Source organism: Acinonyx jubatus, chromosome B2 (genome assembly GCF_027475565.1).
Source record: "Acinonyx jubatus isolate Ajub_Pintada_27869175 chromosome B2, VMU_Ajub_asm_v1.0, whole genome shotgun sequence".
NCBI classification, from domain to species: domain Eukaryota; kingdom Metazoa; phylum Chordata; class Mammalia; order Carnivora; family Felidae; genus Acinonyx; species Acinonyx jubatus.
The window spans coordinates 16726129-16749644 of NC_069385.1; the positions used below are offsets into that span (position 1 = coordinate 16726129).

General features: G+C 47.1%; 1 protein-coding gene across 1 annotated transcript in view; it reads right to left on the reverse strand.

Annotated features, from left to right (window-relative positions):
- PPP1R14C (protein phosphatase 1 regulatory inhibitor subunit 14C) overlaps positions 1-23516 on the reverse strand; it is an 88115-nt gene that overhangs the window by 22087 nt on the left and 42512 nt on the right. The window contains exons 2-3 of the mRNA XM_027056643.2: positions 7182-7265; positions 5324-5356 (exon numbers count right to left, since the gene is read on the reverse strand). Of these exons, the coding sequence (XP_026912444.2) occupies positions 5324-5356; positions 7182-7265 (117 nt within the window). The remainder of the gene's footprint in view (positions 1-5323; positions 5357-7181; positions 7266-23516) is intronic.

Here is a 23516-nt window from a genome sequence, read left to right on the forward strand (position 1 = left end):
GTAAGAGTGAGAAATAAGAAAAGAAGCTCTTTTCTGGCCCGGCTAACTGGCCCCAACACCTTACCTCAGAGTTCTATGATGCCCACCCGGCTGTCACTACTGATCACTCAAACCCACGTAAGAACCAAAATTAAATTACTCCTTCTCTTCTTGCATTCTATAGAAACCTTATTTTTCTACATTTGAATCGGCTCTATTTGAATGGCAGCCACATCAGAAATGGCACTTACTCAAGGGGAAAAAATTAAAACACCATTCTTACCAATCAATCACAAACACCACAAACAGTGTGGTGGCGACAATTATGTTGCTATGTTTTGAAGGGTCCGAGTCAGAAAAGATGTGCGCATCAAGGGTCCACAGCTGGGAATGTGAACCGAAATTGGGAAAATACAAGTTCTTTTCTGATTAGCCAGGCTCCCACATAAAATGAAACCGTGGGCCCAAAGCATGCGACATGAAATTAGCACATTCTGTAAGGTGTACTCTTCAAATTGAATAATTCAAGAATATCATCCTTGATGAACTGGGGCATTTTGCATGTTTAATATGTAATGGAGAAGTATTACCTTATAAAGAACCAGACTCACCTGGCATGCTTACCCTGACTTCTCCAATTATTAACTATATTACCTCGGGCAAGTGACAAAGCCCTTCTATGTCTCAAATTCCTTACCCGATAACAATTCCTCAACCTCACAGCTTTGTTGGGAAGAAGAAATAAGTTAATACATGTAATCTATTTAGATCAGTCCCTCGCATATGCTTAATTATTCAGCTATTATTATTGTTAGCGCTAAAAATATTATCAGTGCAAAACCATCAGAGAGGAGGAAACGGAGGCTCAGACAAGTTGAGAGAATTGCTTAAAGTCACACACACGTAGTGCTGGTGTTGACATAACACTCTGGTCTTGAAGTCCAGTCTTCCCACCACCCACCCCACCTCTGCAAAGAGGCTATAAATAAATATCCCCGAATCAGCAACGACGTCTTCCTTACATTTCTAACTTCAAAGTGACATAGAATTGTAGGTAAAATCCTGTGATCAAAAAATAGCACCTCCAGAGGGGACTATTTTAAAAAGAACATCATTAACTGGTAGGCACTTAGTTGAGATAGGACAAAGTCCTTTAATGTCCTAAATGTGTTGTCACGTAGTTTAGGAAGCCAGACGGGGGGGAAGAAAGAGCACAAGATCGGGTGTCAGAAACTCGGGGTTGAATCCTCCCTTTACTCACTGCTGTGAACTCACAGACAAGATAACCCAACTTCCTTCTTCAAGTGCTTGTGAGGGTTAGATAAGATAACGCTTGTTACTGCAACGCGAACTCCAGAGCTTTGGAAAAATAATAAGCTGTGGCTTTTATCGTCACAAGGCAGGTGCCAACCTTTTCTGAAATGACCCTTTAATGGATGAGTGAACTTATCTGCAGTTCCTTACCATTTCACACCATTTCCATCTCCAGAAACCATGAGCTAGAGAACACACAGATGTTCGCTTGTCAACTCCACTGCCTTTCCTACTTTCTTCCTTTAGAACGCCAAAGAACATCCAAATATTACATGCTTTCACCTCTTAAACCTCCTTATAAAAACCAGATGAGGAATACTTTTGTTCTGGGGGAAGCAAGACTCACCGTCTTCACTTAACTGCCTGGCTGTTCACAAGTGTGAACATTTTGCTTCCCAGATATTCCAACAACTGGAGGCGAATAGGGCCCATGAAAGTGCAACCTTTCTTACCTAACTACCAGAACCTGAACTGTCCCCCTGGGACAAGAAGTAAAGAAGGTTAATGATTCAGTGAGTAACTGACATGTCGACACCAGACAGTCTATAACCACTCTTGGCAGCTACCCTACGACTCCCAACTAACACGTTAATTCAGTGACACAATCCGTCACCTTTCTGATGACTAAATCCTAATGACCTAATGACTAAATCCTACTATTCTCGTCTAACCTTTCACAACAATTTAATGTAAGTTTCCAAATAGCTTCTTATTTTAACCCTTATGTTAATTCCCAAAGTAATTATAAATCAAGAAGCTCTTTTCCCAAAAGAGTTCATGGTGAGGTTGCTTGCCTCCATCCTGTCCTTGCTTCCAGAAGGCCTCTAATCAAAGTATCAACTCTTCAAGGAATTTAGAAAGTCAAACTCTTAAAAAAAAAAAAAAAAAATCTCTCCAGTAGAAAGCTGTCCAAATAGTGACATTTTGAGTAGCCCCCTTGTTCCGTACACACACATATCGCCGAAAAAAAGTCTGGTTTGCAACCTGGTCACTCCACAGTGAGACCCGCCAATGGACAAGCTGTGCTCACACTACAACAGATTCAATCAGCTTACTGGCTCCTAACACTCAAACGTGGACACACTGCCAAAAGTCAGCAAAGACAAATAAAAACAGAAAGAAAAAAGGTGAGATTCAGAGAAGACAGAGACAATGCAGAGAACCGAAAAATCTTAAAAGTAAAAACAAAGAAATCAAACATTTGGTTAATATTCCCAAAGAGAAAAGAAATGCATCCACAAGACAAGAAATATGCAAACAGAAAATGCACTCACAAAACAAGAAATATGGAAACAAAATAGTGAACAGAGATCAAGAACGTGCTCTTGAATATTAAAAATAACACAGCTGAAATTTTAAAATATCAGTAAAAAGACTGGAAGATAAAGTCAGAGATATCTTCCAGAAAGTAGAACAAAAAATCAAGGAGATGGGACAACAAAAGGAAAAAGATAAGAAATTAGAGGCTCCATCCAGGAGATGTAATATCTATATAACAGGAGAGACAGTATTATAGGATACTAAGGAAGAAATTAATAAAAATCATAATAAATAAATAATAAATAATAATTTTTTAAGAGCTGAAAGACATAGGTCTTCAGACTAAAAGAGCTTGCAAAGTACCCAGCCATGAATTAAAAATGGACCTACACTGGGGCACCTGGGTGGCTCAGTCAGTTAAGTACCCAACTTGGGCTCAGGTCGCGATCTCACAGTTTCTGAGCTCAAGCCCCACGTTGGGCTCTGTGCTGATGGCTCGGAGCCTAGAGCCTGCTTAGGATTCTGTGTTTCACTCTTTCTCTGCCCCTTCCCCTCTCGTGTTCTGTCTCTCTTTCTCTCTCAAAAATAAATAAGCATTAAAAAAAAAAAAAAAAAAAAAAGAGGACCCGCACTAAAGCATATCACTGTAAAATTTCAAGGTAAGGAGATAATCCTAAAAGTTAATTGAGGGGGGAAATACAGGTCACATACAAAGGTCTGAGAATGGAAGTGATATCAGACTTTTTAATACTAGAAATGACAAAATTTCTAGTATTAAGGTGATGCCTTAAATTTGAGGGGTTTTTTGTTTGTTTTCTTAAGTTTATTTATTTTGAGAGAGAGAGAGAGAGAAAGAGAGACAGAAAGCGAGTAGGGGAGGGGCAGACAGAGAAGGAAAGAAAGAATCCCTAGCAGGTTCTACACTGTCAGCACAGAGCCCTACATGGGACTCAATCCCATGAACCATGCAATCATGACCTGAGCCAAGATCAGGAGTTGGACACTTAACCGACTAAGCCACCCAGGTGCCCCTTAAAATTGAGTTTTAATAATGACTTTTATCCCAGAATTCTATGCCATCCAAACTATTCATCAAGATGCATTTTCATACATGTAAAGATTCAAAAAATTTACCTTCTATTCATCCTTTCCCAAAAAGCTACTAGATGATGTACTCCCACAAAAATGAGTAACACTGAGATTTAAGAAACAAAGCATCTAACAAACAGAACAGCAGTGAACAGAAATCTCAGTACGGTTAGCTACTCAGTAGATCCAGAGAATAACTCCTCCAGATTGTTTCATAGGAGTGTCAAGAGGAAAGTCTGGGGTGGGGGCATAGTAATGATGGGTTTGAGCATACAGAAAATATACTACATGTTTGACAAAGATCTTGGAGAGTTCAACAAAAAATAGCAATAGGTACCAGACAAGATAAAAGACAATATAGTTATCAATTCCAGGAAAAACAAAGGGTTATACCACAAAGGAGCCATGGTCATATCTCACTGTTTGGCTTAGCCCTGAAAAATATTTCTTTAAATCATAATAGTATAAACCTTGACCACTGATTCAACAAAATACTGGTCAATAACTTTATTAAGGGGATGGGAGAAAATAAATTTTGCAGATAGTGAAAGAACTACCATATTTCCCCTTAAGCCACTAAATGAAAAAAAAATAGTAAATGAATATTTGGGGATATAAGAATAAATAATAGGAAAACAGCCTATACAAATATATATATATTTGTATATACATATATATATGTATACACATATACATCCTGTAACATATATATATACAAATATATAAATCCTGTAATACATAGATATACGAATATATAAATATAAAATATATACCTTTAGGAAGAGGAACTCAGGGATGGGAAAGGCAATGTTATTTTTTCTTTATAAGCCTAATTGTATCTTTGGCTTTCAAAACTATTAATATATATTGCATTAATTAAAAAATATATTTAATAACTTTAATTTTTAAAATTAACATTAAAAATCTCTGAGTGTGAGATGCAATCAACGTAAAGGAAACAGAAATTGTAAGACTGAAGCTCCAATAAGCACTTGGCCTCAAGCCAAATGATCACAAAACACCCTAGTCATTTAAATCTTACACACTTTTGTGAAAAAAACATCTAATGAATCTCCTAATTTTTCGGATTGATCACAGGAACAAATGAAAAGGACTTCAATTACCAATCTTTTTCATAACTGATCAAATCCTCAATTTCTATACTGTTTGTACCTTCGCTCTTTAGAGTATATATGAAATGCTTTGGTCTAATCAAACTAATATCCATTGTTCTTTACGCTAATATTTATACACTTGATGATAAATATACAAACAAGGCAAAAAATTTCTTCTTCCAATAAAAGTAATTCTTTTGAATGACAGAATTTGCTTTTAGCATCTCAAAACTGCATATCTATACATTAAAAGAATGTATTCTCCAGTTATAAATCTGAGGCTTTTGCTAAAATGATTCCAAACCCTCTCACGAGTACCTTTGAATTTGGTTTTTATATAAAAACAAGCAACACACCCAATTCCATTTGTTTTGAGCCTTCCTGAACCAGACATGCTTCAACACACACTTAAGGAAGTTTAATACTGCACTCCACTTGCGGATAGTAACTTCTGCTTAGTATACACATAACCAAACCCATGAAGTGCTGTTTAGCTTTAAAAATACACAGACTGATTTCATAACAACGATTTCAAACACGGCATTTAGGAAAAGTGACTCGTTTACCTCTGTTGGTTTGTAGCAGTCTACAAGAGCTTCCTAGAAGAAAACACACAGAAGGTAAGTTTGATTATCTTAAAATTCAGTATCATTTAAAAAGTGAAATTAGGGGAGCCTGGGTGGCTCAGTCGGTTAAGCGGCCGACTTCAGCTCAAGCCATGATCTCACACTCCATGAGTTCGAGCTCCACGTCGGGCTCTGTGCTGACAGCTCAGAGCCCGGAGCCTACTTCGGATTCTGTGTCTCCCTCTCTCTCCGACCCTCCCCTGTTCATGCTCTGTCTCTCTCTGTCTCAAAACAAATAAATAAATAAAAACATTTTTAAAAAAGTGAAATTAAAAGTCCTTTATTTGTACGGTATTCTTCTAAACATGGGCAACCCAGATTTCATAGCGACAATCTAGAATCACACTTCATTTCAGCAGCTGTTGCTCATCTTGAAGATATCAAAAGGTGTACCTTCCTGCGCAGGACTGCCTGGCACCCGTCAGAACACAAACGCACACCTCTCCTCTGGGCTACCAACTTGGTTAATAATAAACTGTGTATACTGAAGTTGAGACAGCCTGTGGGAAATGGTAAGAATCACCCTGGACATGGAAAGCCGGGCACCCGGCTGTGATTCAACCACAACCCACCTTGTCACACCTCTGCAGGTCTCAGTGTCCTTGCCTGGAAACCAAAGCGGATGGCCTGACGGTAGCTAAAGCCCCTTTCAAGTCCTCTATTTTATTGTTTTCAGTTTATTTATTTTGAGACAGAGAGAGAACGAGCTTGAGTGGGGGAGCAGAGGGGGAAGAGAATCCCAGGCAGGCTCTGTGCAGTTAGAGCAAAGCCCGATGTAGGTCTCAAACTCACGCACCATGAGATCATGACCTGAGCTGAAATCAAGAGTTGGATACTCAACCGACTGAGCCACCCAGGCACCCCAAGTTCTCAGTTTAAAAAAAAACACCTTTTTTATGTCACTATATTTTCTATAGAACTGGTGCCTGTTCTGTATTCTTTTAATTTTCATAACTAGATGCTATCATTTCCCAGCTAAATTTACCAACAACAAATAATCATTAAACTGAGACTTTTCACCACTCAAGGGACTGGTAATTATTAACACATTGAACACATTAATACATTAAAATATGCCCTTTAATTGCCTTTAGAGATCATCTGCCATTGGTGATAACCAACAGCCATTAACAGTAATTATCAGTGAACATTAAGAGCAATGACAAGCCAAAAGTTAATTGGCTTTAGAAACTCCCAAATGCAGATTTTAAAATGATAGATTTGACCTCCTGGGGAAGGGAAATAATGTTGTATTGCTCTGGACTAAGGAAACATGGGACATCTCAGTATCCATTGTTGTACTAGAATGCTAACAGGTGAATATCCTCTAATAAAAGACCTGTTATTAAAGAGAATTATGTTGTAAACGATCTTTTCTAGAACTCTCATTTCATGGGTGATATAATCCATCACCGTGAGACCAGAGTCCTGGGCTTGGATACTCCAGGTCTGGCTCAGCACCTCCCCCTTCTCACACAATTGTGGGGCGTCGCCCCCTTCCCCGGCAAATGGACCTCTGGAGATAGAACCAGCTTTTGTTCCAAGAAGATGTTGGCTACGGAAGCTCACACCCATTAGGTGGTTTGAGAACCGACTGTAGTCAAGAGCTGCTTTACCATCAGAGATGCAGTTCGTGACAGTGAACAACTAGCACTCCATCGCTTTCCTCTCTGCAAACTGTCAGTGCTCAAGTCCTGGTGCCAGCCCTGCCGTAGGGTGGGATCAGCACATGCCCTGGAGATCCGAGTGCATTCAAGCATCCGTGACCGGCAAGCTCTAGATTTTGAAAGCTGCTTACCCGTAACTTTAAAGCTCTCTCTTCTTCACTGTCTGCATCAAGAAGGTCATCAATGTCAATTTCTACTTCTGGCATTTCTTCTTCCTGGGGGGAGGGGGGAGACAAATGGGAAGGCATTCTATTTAGTGAGAAACTCCATTGTACCAAACCAATTTAGTTAACTTAAATGAGCAGATCATCAATTAAGGGAGGGGGAATCAACAGTTGGGGGGAAAGAGAGACTGGAAGAGGAGGGAAAGGAGAAGAGGTAGAGTAGGAGGAAGAGAAAGAAGGGAGAAACGGGAAACCGGAAGAAAAAGGAAGAAGAAAAGGGAAGAGGTAAGACAAAACAAGGAGGGGAAAAGGAAGGGAGGGGGGAGAGGGAGCAAAGAAGATTTAAGAGTTCCAAAGCAGTCGAATGTAACATTTCAAAGATAACAATTTCCTACTTTCTGGCAGAAAACTGCGATTGTGACAATCATTGGGGCTCACCAGATGACAGAGCAGTGAGAGTTGCAGTTTCCTATCCAACATCTACTCTTTGCTTGGTGGCTACCGGGTCTTTTTTTTTAATGCTTATTTAGTTTCGAGAGACAGAGACAGAGCACACGTGGGGGAGGGGCAGAGAGAGAGGGAGACACAGAATCCGAAGCAGACTCCAGGCTCTGAGCCGTCAGCATGGAGCTGGATGCAGGGCTCGAACTCATGAGCCGCGAGATCATGACCTGAGCTGAAGTCTGACGCTTAACCGACTGAGCCACCCAGGTGTCCCTGCCTGATCTTTATTCAGGGTCCACATCTCCCTTCACAGCTCTGGGTCTGGGGAACCTGATTCTGAAGATTTCTGACACATGGTACTTGGGTCAGGACCACCCCAGCTCCAATTATCGGCTCAGGAGGGGATGGGAGATCCAACTGAGACTGATGGGAGGACTGGGAAAAGATCCTCTTTCCACAAGAAGCAACCCACCCTGTTCACTCCTTCTAAACTGCGAGTGGAAAGAGGAAACTTAGCCAGAAATTATTGGCAGCCATCACTGAACCAAGAAGGGAGTGAGCCTGACTCACGGTGGGCAGAGTAAGGGGAAATAAGAAAAACCAGGGTTCTGGACAAGTCACTGAGTCACTGAGTCGAACCACCTCTGAAGCCCCCCCCCCCCCCACCTTTGAGTAAATGCCTATTCCTGTTTCAGCCAATGTGAGTCAAGTTCAATATCCCGGAAACCAAAGACATCCAATCCAGAAGAGAGGGCAGAAAGTCCAGCTGGAATGTGGTGAAAGATGTCACCAATTTGGATTCCGTACTTCTACAGCAAAGTAGATCTTTGCTACCTCGCCCTTCTGTTATCTCACCTTCCCCATTCTGAGAACATCGACATAAAATTGTATTTAGGAAAGTGCTGCGATTTTGTATTTCACCTTCCCATTATGAGTCACCTCCTCTCCGGTGCCTCTCCGCCATAGTGATGGCCAAGGAGGGTCTGCAGAAGCGAGAAGCAGAGCTGTGTGGGGGACACCTGGGCTTAGCCACTCTGTGGGTTGCATCACCTGGTCTTCAGGGGCAAGGCTGACTTCCTATTTCCTCCCTAGTAAAACGCATTTACTAATAGTGCTTTCAAAAAGAGTCCTTTTTTTTTTCTTTCTATTCCAACACAAAAGAGGATCCAAGCTTTTGGAGGAAACTGAGGAATATTATGTAGTGCTGTGAAATAATAAGAAATGTATATATTGGTCTCTACCCCTGGCTCCTGGCCCAGAGCTCCTAAAGCACGTGTGAATGGGGGTGCCAGGAGAATCTTTTGTTCTAACAGTTAGTCTTTGGACCCCCCCCCATTCCTGACACAGAATTTTCTGGCTGGTAGGTTCATCTTTAGTTCTAACGAGGTAACTCTTGTGGGCTCTTGGATGGAGGCTGGTCACAAGGAAGACCAAACCATGAGTAGAAGATTGGAACTTTCCACCATTCCCATTACCCGTCCTTCTGGAAGGGGAGAGGAGCTGGAAATGGATGTGGGTACGGATGTGGCCTCTATCCAGGCTGAGGATGCCGGGAGGATCCCGAAGCTGTACTTGTAGTCAGGACTCTGGGAAAGACCACACGGGATGTGCATGCCGCCTCCCTCCCTCCGCGAGTACCAGCCTCCCTGGCCACCACCACTTCCCCTCCACCATGCTGGCACTCTGTCACTCTATGCTGCCTGTGCCCCACTTCCTATTTTTGCGTATATGTGAAATCCAGGCTGAAAGGAGTCATTTAGGAGGCCACAAATAGATGGCGGAACAGATCTCAAGGGTCTACCAGACTTTCCACACTGAAAGGACGGATGGGGACTGAAACGCCAACAACGGAACTCACTATATTATAAAACAGTCAGCAGCCCACAAACACAGACCACAGCTGGGGAGCCACAGTGTGGTCAGAGCCCGTGGGGCTACCCCCCGCCCCGGCCAATGAACACCAAAGTGATGGCCACGGTCCCCTGGAGAAGATCTCAGCACACACTGGGTTGTGTTCCGGAAAATGTGGCTAAAGATTAATTCAATTACATCCTCAGCACTGGGTGGCTTTCAACACCACCATATAAGGGCAAAGTACCCACAGCCAGCTTCGGCTGACTCCCCTCAAGAAAAGCCAAGCAAAAAAAGATAAACCCACAAGTTTCTATCTAACGATCTACACAGAATTGCCCTAAGTTTCTCCACTCCTCCCCCAAAACAGTCCTTTGGGTTTGGCATTTATATTTGGTGTGGACACACAGCATGTATCTGGTGTGGACGCAGAGTATGTATTTTAAGTCATGGTTCGATGTAGTCAAGCACAGGAAACAGATATAGAACCTGCTCAAGGAGTCACAGCCAAGGGAAACCCAGCGTCTGCTATGCTATTTTTTGTAAGTTTTTTTTTAATGTTTATTTATTTTAGAGAGGGAGAGACAGAGAGCGAGTGGAGGAGGGCAGAGAGAGAGGGAGACACTGAATTCTAAGCAGGCTCTGAGCTATCAGACGGAGCCTGACGCGGGGCTCGAACTCACGAGCCACGTGATCATGACCTGAGCCAAAGTCAGCCACTTCACCGACTGAGCCGCCAGGGTGCCCCTCAGTGTCTGCTGTTCTTAGTGGAAATAATGCTGTCCTGAGAAGAGTACAGCAGTGGGTTTCCCTGCAAACACTATTCAGCTCTGATGCCTTGCTGGGTTTGGTCGAATGGGCTTTTTTTTACTTGTGCAGCAACACAGAGTCCCGCCCCTACGGGACGCATCCGCAATAAGGCATCCTCTCATTAGGATTGCACACCGCTCTCCCCCAGGCACTGCATTTGACCCATTTTCTCCAACCCTGGAGATCTGGCCTGTCCAGTATGGTGGCCGCATGTGGTTATTTTAATTTAAATTCACTAAAATGAAATACAGTTAAAACTTCAGTTCCTCGGTCGCATTAGCCACAATCCAGTGCCCGACGGCCGCATGTGGCAAGCGGTGAGTGGCTCCTGAGATGCAGAACTTTGCGGTCCATTGGACAGGACTGTCCTAGAACCACTTAGCTACCCCCCACCCCCACCCCCGGCCCAGACATCCGGAAGCAAAGCCTCCTTCCCTCTCAAAGGAACTTGACAGGAGTAAAGAAAACGCCCTCAAGGATAGAATTCTGTGTATATGCGGTATTTCAAACTTTCAATGAGGAGTGCAGGAATATTCTTGAATACTGATTGAAGTTCTCTTTAGCTCTATTTGATGTATTGAGCAGCATCACGGAATAGATAACTTTAGGGACAGATTACCTCATTCACAAGGAAGTAACCACAGCCTCAGCTGACTCTCCTACCAGAGTTTAGTTGTGTTCGCGGATCTCCCCGCGTTAAAAATCAGTCCCCAAACAGTGGTTATGGTGACAAAGAGTGAACCAATCTCTTCAAGGTCCCTGGGCTGAGTCATCAGCTAACATATCCCTCACTGAGTCAGAGGCCTTCCTGTTACCCACAGACCACGCCCCTGGATCACTTCTGTGCATCTTTCTGGTCGCAACGTCTGCTGAGAATCCACGACATGCGAGGCATCGCGCCTCGGGCGCTGTCACACGCACCCAGGAGGGACTGTCCGCCTAAGCTCAAAGCAAAACAACAGGCAATGGCACCAAAAGAGAAAGGCAAACCCCGTGTGCTTTAGTAATTAAGGGGAGGGAACATTCCCACCCTGGGCTGCCTGGGAGGGTTTCGCCAAATAGCAGGATTTGGACAGGTTTGGAGGGGGACAAACAACAGCCACAACTGGAGAAAACATGCAAAGAACATTCCATTCCCGCCTAGCGTGACCTGCCTTTTAGGAACACGTGCCTAGTGCTGCCACATTTTCTAGCTTTTCAGGAAAAGCTGAAAATCCAGATTTTTAATGTAAAGATATCACGGCATTTTCAAGGTTGGTTAACAATTCCTTAAAACACTGAAACGGACAAACAAAATCCCTCACCCTGGAGGCTGCAGTTTTTCCTCAGCCTGCAGAGACGAGCCCCGGAGGGCTCCCGGGCAAGGGTGGGAAATGCCAGAAGGGGAGCCAGCCCGGCTGTAGGGCCCTGGGGAGGGTGGAAGGGAGGAGACGAGGAGGCCGGTGAGAAGCACGAGCTCATCCCAGTGTGAGTAACAGGGCTTGAGTGCCAGTGTGGCGAGAATGGAAAGATCATAAACCGTGACTAACGGGGGGAAAACAGATGGAATTTGGAAATGAACTGGGTGGATGAGGGAGAAGGAAAAGGTAAGAGACCCTCCAGGTTTTGAGCCAGCCAGGTTCTGGAGAAAGATGCAATCGGAAGGAGCACATCCGGGGCCTCGAACGCATTGCACCAACAAGCAGCTCGGAGGTAAGCCGTCCCCAGGACCCTGTCCCCCGCCAGCTTGTGAGCAGACGCGGGACCCCCACGCCGCCACCACAAAGGGACGCACTGCTGTGCTGAGCGGAGGAGGCACAGCCCGGTGCGGGCAGAATCTGCAGCGGGTGGCAGCAGCAGTGGCCGCGTGCTCCCGACGGGCCCAGGCACGAGGACGCGCTCATGCAACCCACGCAGGTTCCCGACGCGCCGCCGGCCTGAGGTGAACACACACGCTCTCCTGCATACACGCACACACTGCTACATGTGTGCACACTCTCACGCACACCTCTCATGTGCGCACACACTCAGGTATGCTCACTCCTTCACATGTGCACACATTCTCATGCACACACACACTCTCACATGCTCACGGGCTCTCTCACACACACCCACACACATACACTCATGCGATCACTCTTACATATGCATACACTGTCATATGCACACATGCACACACTTGCACACACTCTCACATGTGCATTCTCACATGCATACATTCCCACACATATACACTCACACACACTTATGCACAACTCTCACCTGCACACATTCCCACATGCATACACACACATGCACACACTTTCATGTGCACACTCACACACACCCATATATGCACGCACGTGCACACTCACGCACTCATGCACACACACACTCACATATGCACACACTCACATGCTCTCATACACACCCATATGCACACACGCACACCCACGCACATACACTTATGCACTCACTCTTACATATGCATATGCACACACTTACATATGCACTGTCAAATGCACACTTGCACACACTCTCACATGTGCATACGTTGTCACGTGCATACAGTCACACATATACGCTCACACACATTTATGCACAACTGCCACATTCCCACATGTATACACACGCTTGCACATACACTTCCACGTGCACACACTAGCACACACTCTCACATGTGCATGTACACACCCATACATGCATACACACTCTCACATGTGCACAGTCACAGGTGCATACACACTGACAAGCACACACAGTCACAGGCACTCACACACTCACATGCATACACTGTCACAGGCACACACTCTCACGTGCACACACACTCACGCACACACTCTCCCATGTGCACACACATACTCTGGTATGCGCACACACACTCACACACTCTCGCATGTGTGCACACACACACTCACATACCACATGCACACACTTCTAACGGGCCAGGAAATTGACACCCCGAACCCTGTCAAGAGCCGTGTCACGAACATTTGTATTCTTAAAAAATACAAATGCTCACTTCCCTGCACAGCAGTGAAGGGGGCAGGGAAGCTCAGGCTAAAACAGCTTGAACATGGATTCTGGTTGTCAAGCTCTGTGACACACGGCCAGACGGCTCCCTGAGAGTGCCAGAGGCTCACGGTCCTCAGCGGTCTCCACCTCCAGTAGGGATGTGCAGTCCCATGGGATTAGAGCCTGGGACACGCGGGGCGGCAGGGGTGAGGCTGGGAATGGCCGGCGCTTCTGAGCACACACCCCTGCTGCAAGCGCACAGGGAAACTGGCCTAGGAAAAAGCTGCAAAGAACAGAGGCCCGCTGAATCTGAGGGATTCTGTGAGTTCCCCATGAAGATAGTTACATTTCATGCTGCCATTTTAATGACAGTCCCCAAAACTTCTGTAAAAGCAAGCGTATTTCTTCTAAGAATTGTCCAGATGACCATGCTTTAACCAACCCAACTCTGTGTTTACACACTGGCATCGAGCAGAATTACGTTCATTGTCGTGGGCTAGTGAGAAAAAGGCCAAAGATTTAATAACTGTTCGATTTAAACCTCAGTGACTTATGAACGCCAGGTGAAGCCAGAAGGCATCTGCCACAGGACACTGAGGGGCAGGGCTGTGCCTCCTTCCCAACAGCAAAAGGAATGACATTAGCTTTCACGCTAAATTCACGTTCTATGCCTTACGAATGATTTGCAATTTTGATTTGGTATTATAATTGGAAGAACCATAAGTATAAAGAGTTATACTTGGTTTTAAGTCGTACATTTTTAAATATTATAATATTAAAATGTTTGAATTGGCCCTGGAAAATGCAAGAAGTTTTTTTCTACCTAAAGAGAAGCCTAGCCTACCCTACAGCGCATCGTTGTGGAATTTCAAGACGTCGGGGATGGAGAGGAGATCCTGGAAGGTTTCAGAAGGAGACACAGGTCACACACAGGCAGCATCAGGCAAGGGGGCAGTCACTTTAAAATCCTCAGGGGAAACAATTTCCAAACTGGATGCCAGCTAAGGGGGCGCCTGGGTGGCTCAGTCCGTTAAGCGTCTGACTCTTGATCTCAGCTCAGGTGTTGCTCTCAGGGTCGTGAGTTCAAGCCCCACGTTGGGCTCTGTACTGGGCTCAGAGCCTTCTTTAAAAAAACGGAGAAAAAAAACAACCTGCCAACTAAGAGTCAGAGAAACACCACGGACATTTCAAGACTTGTCAGGTCTTAGGTCTTCACGATCTGCCTCCCATTTGGAGAAGCAGTGCTCCAGCAAAACAAAGAAACTAGGAAAGTCATCTGCAGTTGTCTATTGTGCAGACCAGAGGGCACACACGAGAATCAAGACCGAGGAGGGTACCCGGGAGGCCAAGAGGTGAAGAACAAAGCAAATGGAGACTCAAAGGCTGGGAAGCTGAGCAGAAGGAATGGAGAAGAGCCTAATGTTTAAAACAGGCATGGGGTCCGGCATACCCCTGCCTGGGCGGCTGGACATCCAGAGGGGCTGGAATAGTATGGAACCAAAATGGCGGATGTAAGTGTAGGTCAACCCGGCTCCAACACCCTTGGTGAAGGGTATGATCCCATATCACTAGTATTTCCCTAATACCCACTTATTTTGAAATTTAAATAAGCTTCAACGGTGGAAGCTTGCTCAGAGCCAAATGGCACTATCTCCCCAAAATCTTCCTTTAAAAAAAATGCAATAGCCTAAACCAAACTTTGTCCTGTAGCTAAGGGAAGAGATATTTTAGATAATACCCACAGAGGATGCTATTTTTGGCCACCCAGAAGAGCAAGTCCGTACCTCCCTTTATCCCACACATCTCACAGCTAAAGTTCATTTCTGAAGCACTCAGAGCGCAGACGCCAGCTGTGGGAGAGAAGGGGGAAAAGCACAGGACATCCACTGTTACCACCCACATTCACCTAGCACCCCACCCAGAGCGCCACCCCTTTCCTCTGGGTCAAGACAACACGATGCAATATGAGTGAGCAGTAAGGACATGATTTAACACACACCACGAAAATATGTTTCGGGTTTTTGATAGTTCCCTTGCTTTATGTGGTACTTTTGACTATCGTCATTGAGCAAATTTCTTGTGACACAGCCTCATGTCACAGCAGCCCAGGGGAGAGCTACCGCCCTAACAATCAACGATATACTACATTGAATAGCAAGGCATAGAGAGAAAGAGTCACTTTACTGGTCTCGTGAGATTATTCTAGAACTCCGTGCAGCATCTATTTGCCGAATACCTGCTACCTGCCAAGCACTTTCTGGATGTCAGAGAGAAAGAACTGACAAAAATACTGTTCTTGTGGACATCAAACCCTGATTTTGGAAGACAGACCATAAACACAGATGTACAATATACAGCATAGCAAACGGTGATAAATACTTAGGAGGCAAAAAGAAAATAAGCAGAGGGGAGGGACAGGGAATAGGAAGGCTAGCATGTTATGTGGGGTGAGAAAAAAACCCGAATAAAGACTTGAAGAAAGTGAGGAGAGCCATGTCGATGTCTGGAGGAAGTCATCAGGGGAAGAAGCAAGGGCCCAGGCGCATCTGAGAACCTGCTAGGAGCCTGAACTCCTGTAAGGGGCCCCTGTCAACACTCCGATTTGTCCCCTAAGCGAGAGAAAAGCCACAGAGAGTTTGAGCCGAGTGATGGCGTGATCTGATCTACCTTTTAAAAAGGATCAGGGGCGCGTGGGTGGCTCAGTCGGTTGAGCGTCCAACTTCGGCTCGGGTCATGATCTTGTGGTCAGCGGGTTCGAGCCCTGCATCGGGCTCTGTGCTGAAGGCTCGGAGCCTGGAGCCTGCTTCAGATTCTGCGTCTCCCTCTCTCTCTGCCCCTCCCCTACTCATGCTCTCTTTCTCTCTCTCTCTCTCTTTCAAAAATAAACATTAAAAAAATTTAAAACAAAACAAACAAACAAAAAAAGGATCACCCTGGGCTGTGGGAGGTGAGGGCGTGAAGAGTCCACGTAGGCGGCGACAGAGATCACCTGGTCCGAGACAACGCTGCCTTAGACCAGGCAGCTGTAGCACCATAGACATTCTCTTCTTATTTGTGTCACCGCGAACCTAGATCTGAAAGAGCAAATGGACACGTTCATGCAGCTACAGCGGCTGCTGAGGCTGGCTGAGCTGGGGCCTCCCGCAAGGTGCAGGCGTCCAGTGCGACACCTATTATACAGGAACAGCAGGTGGGTAGGGTGGTGGGCGGGGGCCGCTGGGGCGCAGACTCGGCTGCTGAGGACCAGCATCTGGGTGAGGGGCTGCCTGGGCTGAGAAGTTGGGGGAGGCCACTGAGATGCTAGGGGCAGAGCTGTGTGGGAAAGCATCAGGACAGCACAGAGCCAAGCCAGGGAGGTGCTGTCCCAAATCTGAACCCCGCCTCCCAGCCCACCCCCCCATGTAAATTGTTCCTCATCCGCCACCCCCAAATCTCTGCCCTTCCTAAAACCTGACATGTGGCAATTCATTTTCAAATGAACATCTCTGGAGAGACAGTCATAGGTCTCCAGACATGTTTATTTATTTATTTTAAAAAAGCGGGGGGGGGGGGGCTCAACGTCAGGGAAGAAAAATGTTACATATCCCACCCTTGGTCTCAATGGCTCATGAAGCCACGTCTTTCTGTGATGAAAGGACCCCGGGGAGTTTAGGTGAACTGAGCAGAGAGTGGGAATCCAGTGATACAAACCTCCATCTTCCCTGCTTCTCAGCCCAAATGAGACCCGTTGGTGCATGGAGGTTGGCAAGAGACAGACTCCGGTTCGGTAGAATTCCTTCCACTTAAAACCTTTGTGAGCTGTCACCCTCCAAACCCTTATTTCCTATGCCTGTAAAATGAGTCCAAATAGAAAAAGCCAGCACGCTGGTGCCTGGGCTGGGCATGTCACACAAAACTCAGGGATCAGTAACATGACCTCAGACATGGCTAAGGTTTTTGAGCACGGTTGATCAGGTGATCCCTCTTTAAAAAAATTGAATGTAAATGTCTCTTCCAGGGAATCGTTCACTCCTTATGCCTAAAAATTGCATGCGAAGACCTAACGCATCACCAGCTTGTTCAAAACCACAAGGATTAAAGGGGGAGAGAAAAAAAAAATAAAAGAAACATAAGCAAAAATCTCCAGAGGCAGAGCTTTCTGGAAACAATAACACTTTGCTCTGCATTTCTGCGTATGAACACTAAACGTGCACAGCTGGTCATGAACAATGCCAAAGTGACAAGAAAATCAGAAGTTGTTATCCTAACAAGGTATTTGAAAATAAGTGAGAGCTGGGGCAGATCGTAAGATGGCAAGGACCAGCTTCTCGGCTTCGTCATAACAGATGCCTTAAAGGTTCTGGCTTCCGTGGACAGACGGCCGCCGTCCTCCTGCTCCCTGTGCTGACTCACAGCAGTGTGATCCCTCTAGACCTCCAGCTGCCCCACAGCAGCGCCCACATCACAGGGAACACCACTTGTAAGCTCCCCAGGCAGTACTGGGGGAGCTGGTGGACACACATGTTCAGAGGTACATTAAAACAAAAGGTAGGAGGGATCAGGCAGGTCAAGGACGTGCACGAGGTGGCCCAGCAATGAGCTCAAATTGCTACTGGGCTGCAGGCAGCCAATGAGGACACTGAGAGAGAATAAAAGGGTGTTCCAAGAGAGGGCTGGTGTCCCCCAAAGAGAGCAAGAGGCAATGGCCGTGCAGCCTCTCTCTAAGAGGTCACCCTCGGCTATCTCCTGCTTCCCATCTATTTAGTAACATGGCGCAGACTGTCTTTGATAGAAGATGATCCACAGCCACTTTTTTAGGAAAACTGCTCAGGGGCCAAGCAGAACTCTTTCGGCTGGAAACACTCAGACCCGGGGTGCCACAAAGGCAAGTGCCTATGATAGCTCAGCTCTCACAAGGCAGCTCTCTCATACCACATGACTCACGACCGAATCGTGCCAATGGGAATCTGGGTGACCATGGTGTAGGGTTTCCAGAGCGCAGAATACTGCATCTGGACGTGTTCCCATCTCCTATCTTGGGCAGGCTCCTAAATCTGCTATGGCCACATGTGGTCAGGGCCGACAGGTGCACCGAAGAGTAAGACTGAGAAGACGAGGAGCGGCCATTTGGAAGAGATGCCAGGCACCGAAAAGACGTTGGAATTGCCATACGGAGGCCTCCAGGTGCAGACAGACCGAGACTGTTGTTGCAATGAGCTCTCAAGACTCAAAACGCCATGGGGGAACCTTGTACACATTTTGCAAAGTGAAAGAATCCCAATCTGAAGAGGCCTATATATGGCATGGTTCCAACCACAGGACATTTTGGAAAAGGCAAAACTATGGAGTCAGTGGAAAGATCAGTGGTTTCCAGGGGCGGGGGGAGGGGAGGGATGAAAAGGCAGAGCTCAGGGCATTTATGGGCCGTGAAACCGTATGACATTGTAATGGCAGACACGTGCCCCGGAACGTACAACACGAAGAGTGAACCCTAATGGAAACTATGGAGCTCACCTATCAAAAACGTGTCAGTGCTGGCTCATCAGTCATAATAAACACACCGGACTAAGACTAGATTTAACAACAGGGGAGGCGGGAGGGGAGGGGAAGCCGAGGGGGTGTATGGGGGTACTTGCCATTCAGGTACCTTCTGGGGAACAGGTGAGCGATCAGGGCCACCCACCGAGACACTCTGCCTGAGGAGGAGAAGGTGCCAGAAGTTCCTTTCATTACTTCCGTCACACAGTAGAGAGGGGATGGGAGAGGGGAACTCTTGGTCCAAGGGCCACGCTGGGGTCAGAGGGCAGGGCCCAGGGCACATGGGCCCAAGTGACTTGGGTCAGATTCCAGTCTTAGTTAACAACAGTTGCCATAAGCATTTACGTGTAAGGGGTGCTGCTCTGCATAGGTGGTGTGACCATTCTAGAACGCCTGGCCCCGGACCCTTCTTCTCCCTCTGCCCCCCTCATCCAATCCATCACCAAGTCTATCAGTCCTCTGGCTTAAATGCCTCTTGAATCTGCACTTTTACGTCCTCCACCACCCTCCAGTCTGCACTAGGTCACCTTTTGCCTCAATTATTACAGGTTTCTTCCAAGCATTGCCACACACTCATTCTTATCCCTCAGTCCAGTCTCTACTCTGTAGCAGCTTCAAGAACACAAAGGTGTCACTGCCCTGCTGAGGACCTTCCGTGGCTTCCCATCCCTCTTAAAACCAACGTTCCCTGACCACCCCCAGCCCCGATCCATCAACATGCTCCCCACTTAGGCCTCCACGGGGCCTTTGCACCTGCACGTACGCAGGGTGGTCTTCCCATGATCTGAAGTCAGCAATCACTTCCTGAGGGAAAACTTCGTGCTCCCACCTGTGCCAAGGTCAACCTCCCAACCCCTGAAACTGCACTCCTAATACCATGCACTTCTTGGGTGCGTGTACCACGCGGGCACCGTCTTACATTTGTCGGTCTCCCTCCCTAAACTGGAAGTCCATTGCGTCGTGCCTTTCACAGTGCCCAGCACACAGTAAGCCCTTAATCATCGTTTTTTTTGGAATTAAAAAAGGAGCAATTCACAGAGGTAGGTATTACCATCACCGCCACTTCACAGAAGTGTTTGATTGAGCACCCGGACTGGGGGGCTGAGGGCTTAGTTTCGAACTCAGACCACCTGACCCCAATACCTACGGCTTGATGCCAACGTGTGTTCCATGCCTTCCTTCCAAGAGGCAGCGGTGCTGAGCGAGACGTCTGTCCCTGCTGATTGCAGTGACTTTGGGAGCAGCCAGAGGACTTGGACCCTTTGAGTAGTGTTGGACCTCAGCCAGAGAGCCTTCCGCCACGGCTCCACGGCCTCCAAGGGGTACCCGGGTGGCTCAGTCGGTGGAGCATCGGACTCTTGGTTTCGGCGCAGGTCATGATTTAAGATCCTCTCTCACTTACCCTCTGCCACCCTCCCCACTTGCATGCGCTTGCTTGCTCGCTCTCTCTCTCAAATAAGAAATGAAAAATCAAAGAGTAGCCAAGGCACCCACCAATCTCGAACCCAGGAGGTGAGTCCAACTTTCCATCGAACACACCCTCTGTGGAATACCCATGAATGGACTCGGGGTTTTAGGGCAAGTTTGGGAAATGACTAACCATTTCCAGAGAACATGCTAAACCCCTAGCTGGAGGCCTGAGCTGCAGAGATGGTTGGTTCAGATACCGCGAGTCTCTGGGCGTCTCACAGACGAGCCCGTGTCCACACCTGAGGATGTGATTCAAAGGGACAGGCAGCCAGGGTCTGGGCAGGAGACCACTGTCTGTACTCGTCTACACACTACCTGCCAGTCGGCAGGGGAAAGGGAGCGCTCCCCGGACCGGGAACAGGAATGGGGCAGATCTACCCTCGGGTGCCAAGGATAAACCTGGGTCTTGGATAGGGAAGGATTCAAAATTACAGGGGAGGGAAAAAAGGCCAATTGTTCCACAGAAGCCAGTAATCAGGAGCCTGACACCTTGAGAAGCGGCTGTGATACAGTGCCTGGGGCTCAAGCAGGGTTTACTTAAGAGCCGATACCTTGGAGACTTAACTGATCTTTAAATGTACGTCTAGTAATTTTTTGGTTGCTGTTTTCCTATGGAAGTGCTCCGTTTTTCAAATGTCAACCGGTTTCAACCATGCCACTGAATATTTAGAGTGTACTCAAGGAGAATGGTAAGTGTACCCACGGGACTCGACGGGGAGGTACAAAAGAAATCAAAGATGTGGAAAATTGTGGGTGTGTGATCAAAGCAGCAGGAATGATCCAGAGTTCCTTCTTTGACCGTTGACTCCCCACTTGGAGAGCCTGTTTCCAGAGCTCTCCACAGCAGGCAGCACGAAGTGCTGTTTCTCAAGTCGTGACTCACAGAATACCTGCCCAGCGGCCCCCTGTGAAAGTGCAGATCCCTGGGCACTGCCCCCCCCCAACCATTGGACACCGACACGTGAGGAGCGGCTCAGAGTCTCCATAGGTAACAGGCACCACAGAGGATTCACAAACCAATTAGAGTTTGCAAACCATGGCTCCCGTTTCGAATGTCTTTGCAGAAAGGGGAGACCTTCCATGACAGACGGTGACAACAAAAAGGAAGAACCACTCCTCACGTAGATTCCCACACCCCTCGTAGAACCTTCATTCTACGGTCACGGGCTAGGTGCTGAGGACTCCACCGTCAACCAGACCCGAGACCCCCACCCGCAGTGGGGGAACATGACAAAGGTAAATGGTGGCCACCCAAAGGAACACTGTGGGACACGGCTCGCCGTGGAAGCAGAGCTCAGCCACACGAGCGAGAGCCGGCTGCTCCATCCTGACTCAAACGAGGGCCACGCGAGGACCAGTCCCGGCCCAAGGCCATCGTTGCTGGGCCCCTGCTCATCTCTGCTCCTCCTAGACCCTTTGTGAACAGACAGCACTGCTGGGCTCACCTGAGGGTTCCTCAGCTCCTGCTGGGGCCTCCATTTTCAAGACGAATGAAAAAAAAATGTCCACAGCGTTTGTAATCGTACAGGTCTTAAAACACAGGATGAGGCAAGACCAGCGGGAATGCCAAGGAAATACAAAGTTCTGGCAGGGGAACTGAGCTATTCACCGCCTCTCACCAAGGAGCAGCCCTTCTTTCCCTGCGGAGGGAGGTTTTCTGCCATGGTGTCGCCAGAGCAGGGCACACAGAACCCTAAAGCCAGTCCTCGTCCTCACAGACAGTGGCACAGGGGACGGTTGTCATAACCAGATTGTCTCCACGACGGAGAGCTGTGCTTTGGCCACTTGGGTACCCACGGCCGCACATCCCTTAACAGTCTGGCAGTGGGCAGCCTGCCAACCAAGAAAACAACCCTTGAACTTTGGGGCTGCCCACAACCATCTCCCCAGTCTCACAGATCCCAGGCAAGCAGTAAACATTCAATGCAACTCAAACATGCAGTGCCTTCCACACGCAAGCCAAAGGCCCTCTGGAGCCACCGATCCGCGGGCACGTCTTCTGGGAGTGAGGCCCACGGCATCACTTCCTAGACAAACACCAGGAACTAGAAGGTCAGTCTTCACTTGAACTGGATCCAAGGCAGGTCCCGCTTGAACTCAACAGGGCACATCCGAGCCTCTTACACTGGGCTCTTCTGACCTCTTCCTCCCCAAGAACATGCTCCCCCGTCCCCCACCTCTCTGAGGCCCAGGGAAAGCAAGTGCAGGAGGTAATCCTTGCCAACGTGGCTACGGTCCTTCCTGGACTGAGATTTGAGTCCCCCGCCCCTACCACTAAGTTTATGTGTCTGGGAAGTAAAAGGGTAAAGCGAGTCACAGAAGCTCAGGCCTCCATCCGTGGTGGGTGGGCAGTTCTGTTTATGGGGAGGGGGTGGGGAGGGAAAGAGACGGCAACCAGACCTTCCTCAAACCGAGAAAACTCTCACCTTCCAGAATGCTGTGGACCCTCATCATGAAGAGTTTCACCTTCGACTCCAGGCAAGTAGCCCACAATCCGATTCCAGGCATTCTGAAAACCCCAGTTCTGTTATTCTGACTCCGTCACAAAATCGCTTCAACTAGGAAGACAGCAAGGACCCACCTACATCTGTCCCTTTTGCTGCTGGAATCGACACCCATCTTAGATCACGAGTCACGGCAGATGCACAGAAAGAAAGGGATCCCAGGCCCCATCTGTAATTTCCACAAACGAATGGATTGAACTACGGATACATTTTTCAAAGGAAAAAAAAAAATGGTCGTAAATAACAAGGGTGCAAATCCCTGATGCCTTTTTATTCCCGGAAAGAGGTGTTGCTCGGTCAAATCTTTCCCAAAATCTTTATTTAGTTTCTTCTGGGCAGGGAATAATCTGGATCCAGGATGACTTACTCAAAACAGCCTTGCAAGTTAAAAAAACAAAAACCAAAATAAGTCCTTGGAACAGAAATTAGATTCAAGAATCTGATGCCCTGCTACTCTGTTAACTACGGACATAAATGAGAGAGGACGCAGAATGCCTCACACGTAGTGGGCACTCCATAATTGTCTGCTGAGTGACCGACTAAATGATTTATTTTGAGTCCCCACGGCTCTTTGCGCTAGCTAGAGCTAATTCAGTTGTTATAAAGGCAAGCAGGGTTGAAGATTTATGATTGCCCAATTACCCCGATTCACCATAAATCCTTGCCAGCCTCTAGGCTGTTCCAAGCTGCTCAGCACGTGTAATGACGGCATATTGCGACGATTCCCTCTTGA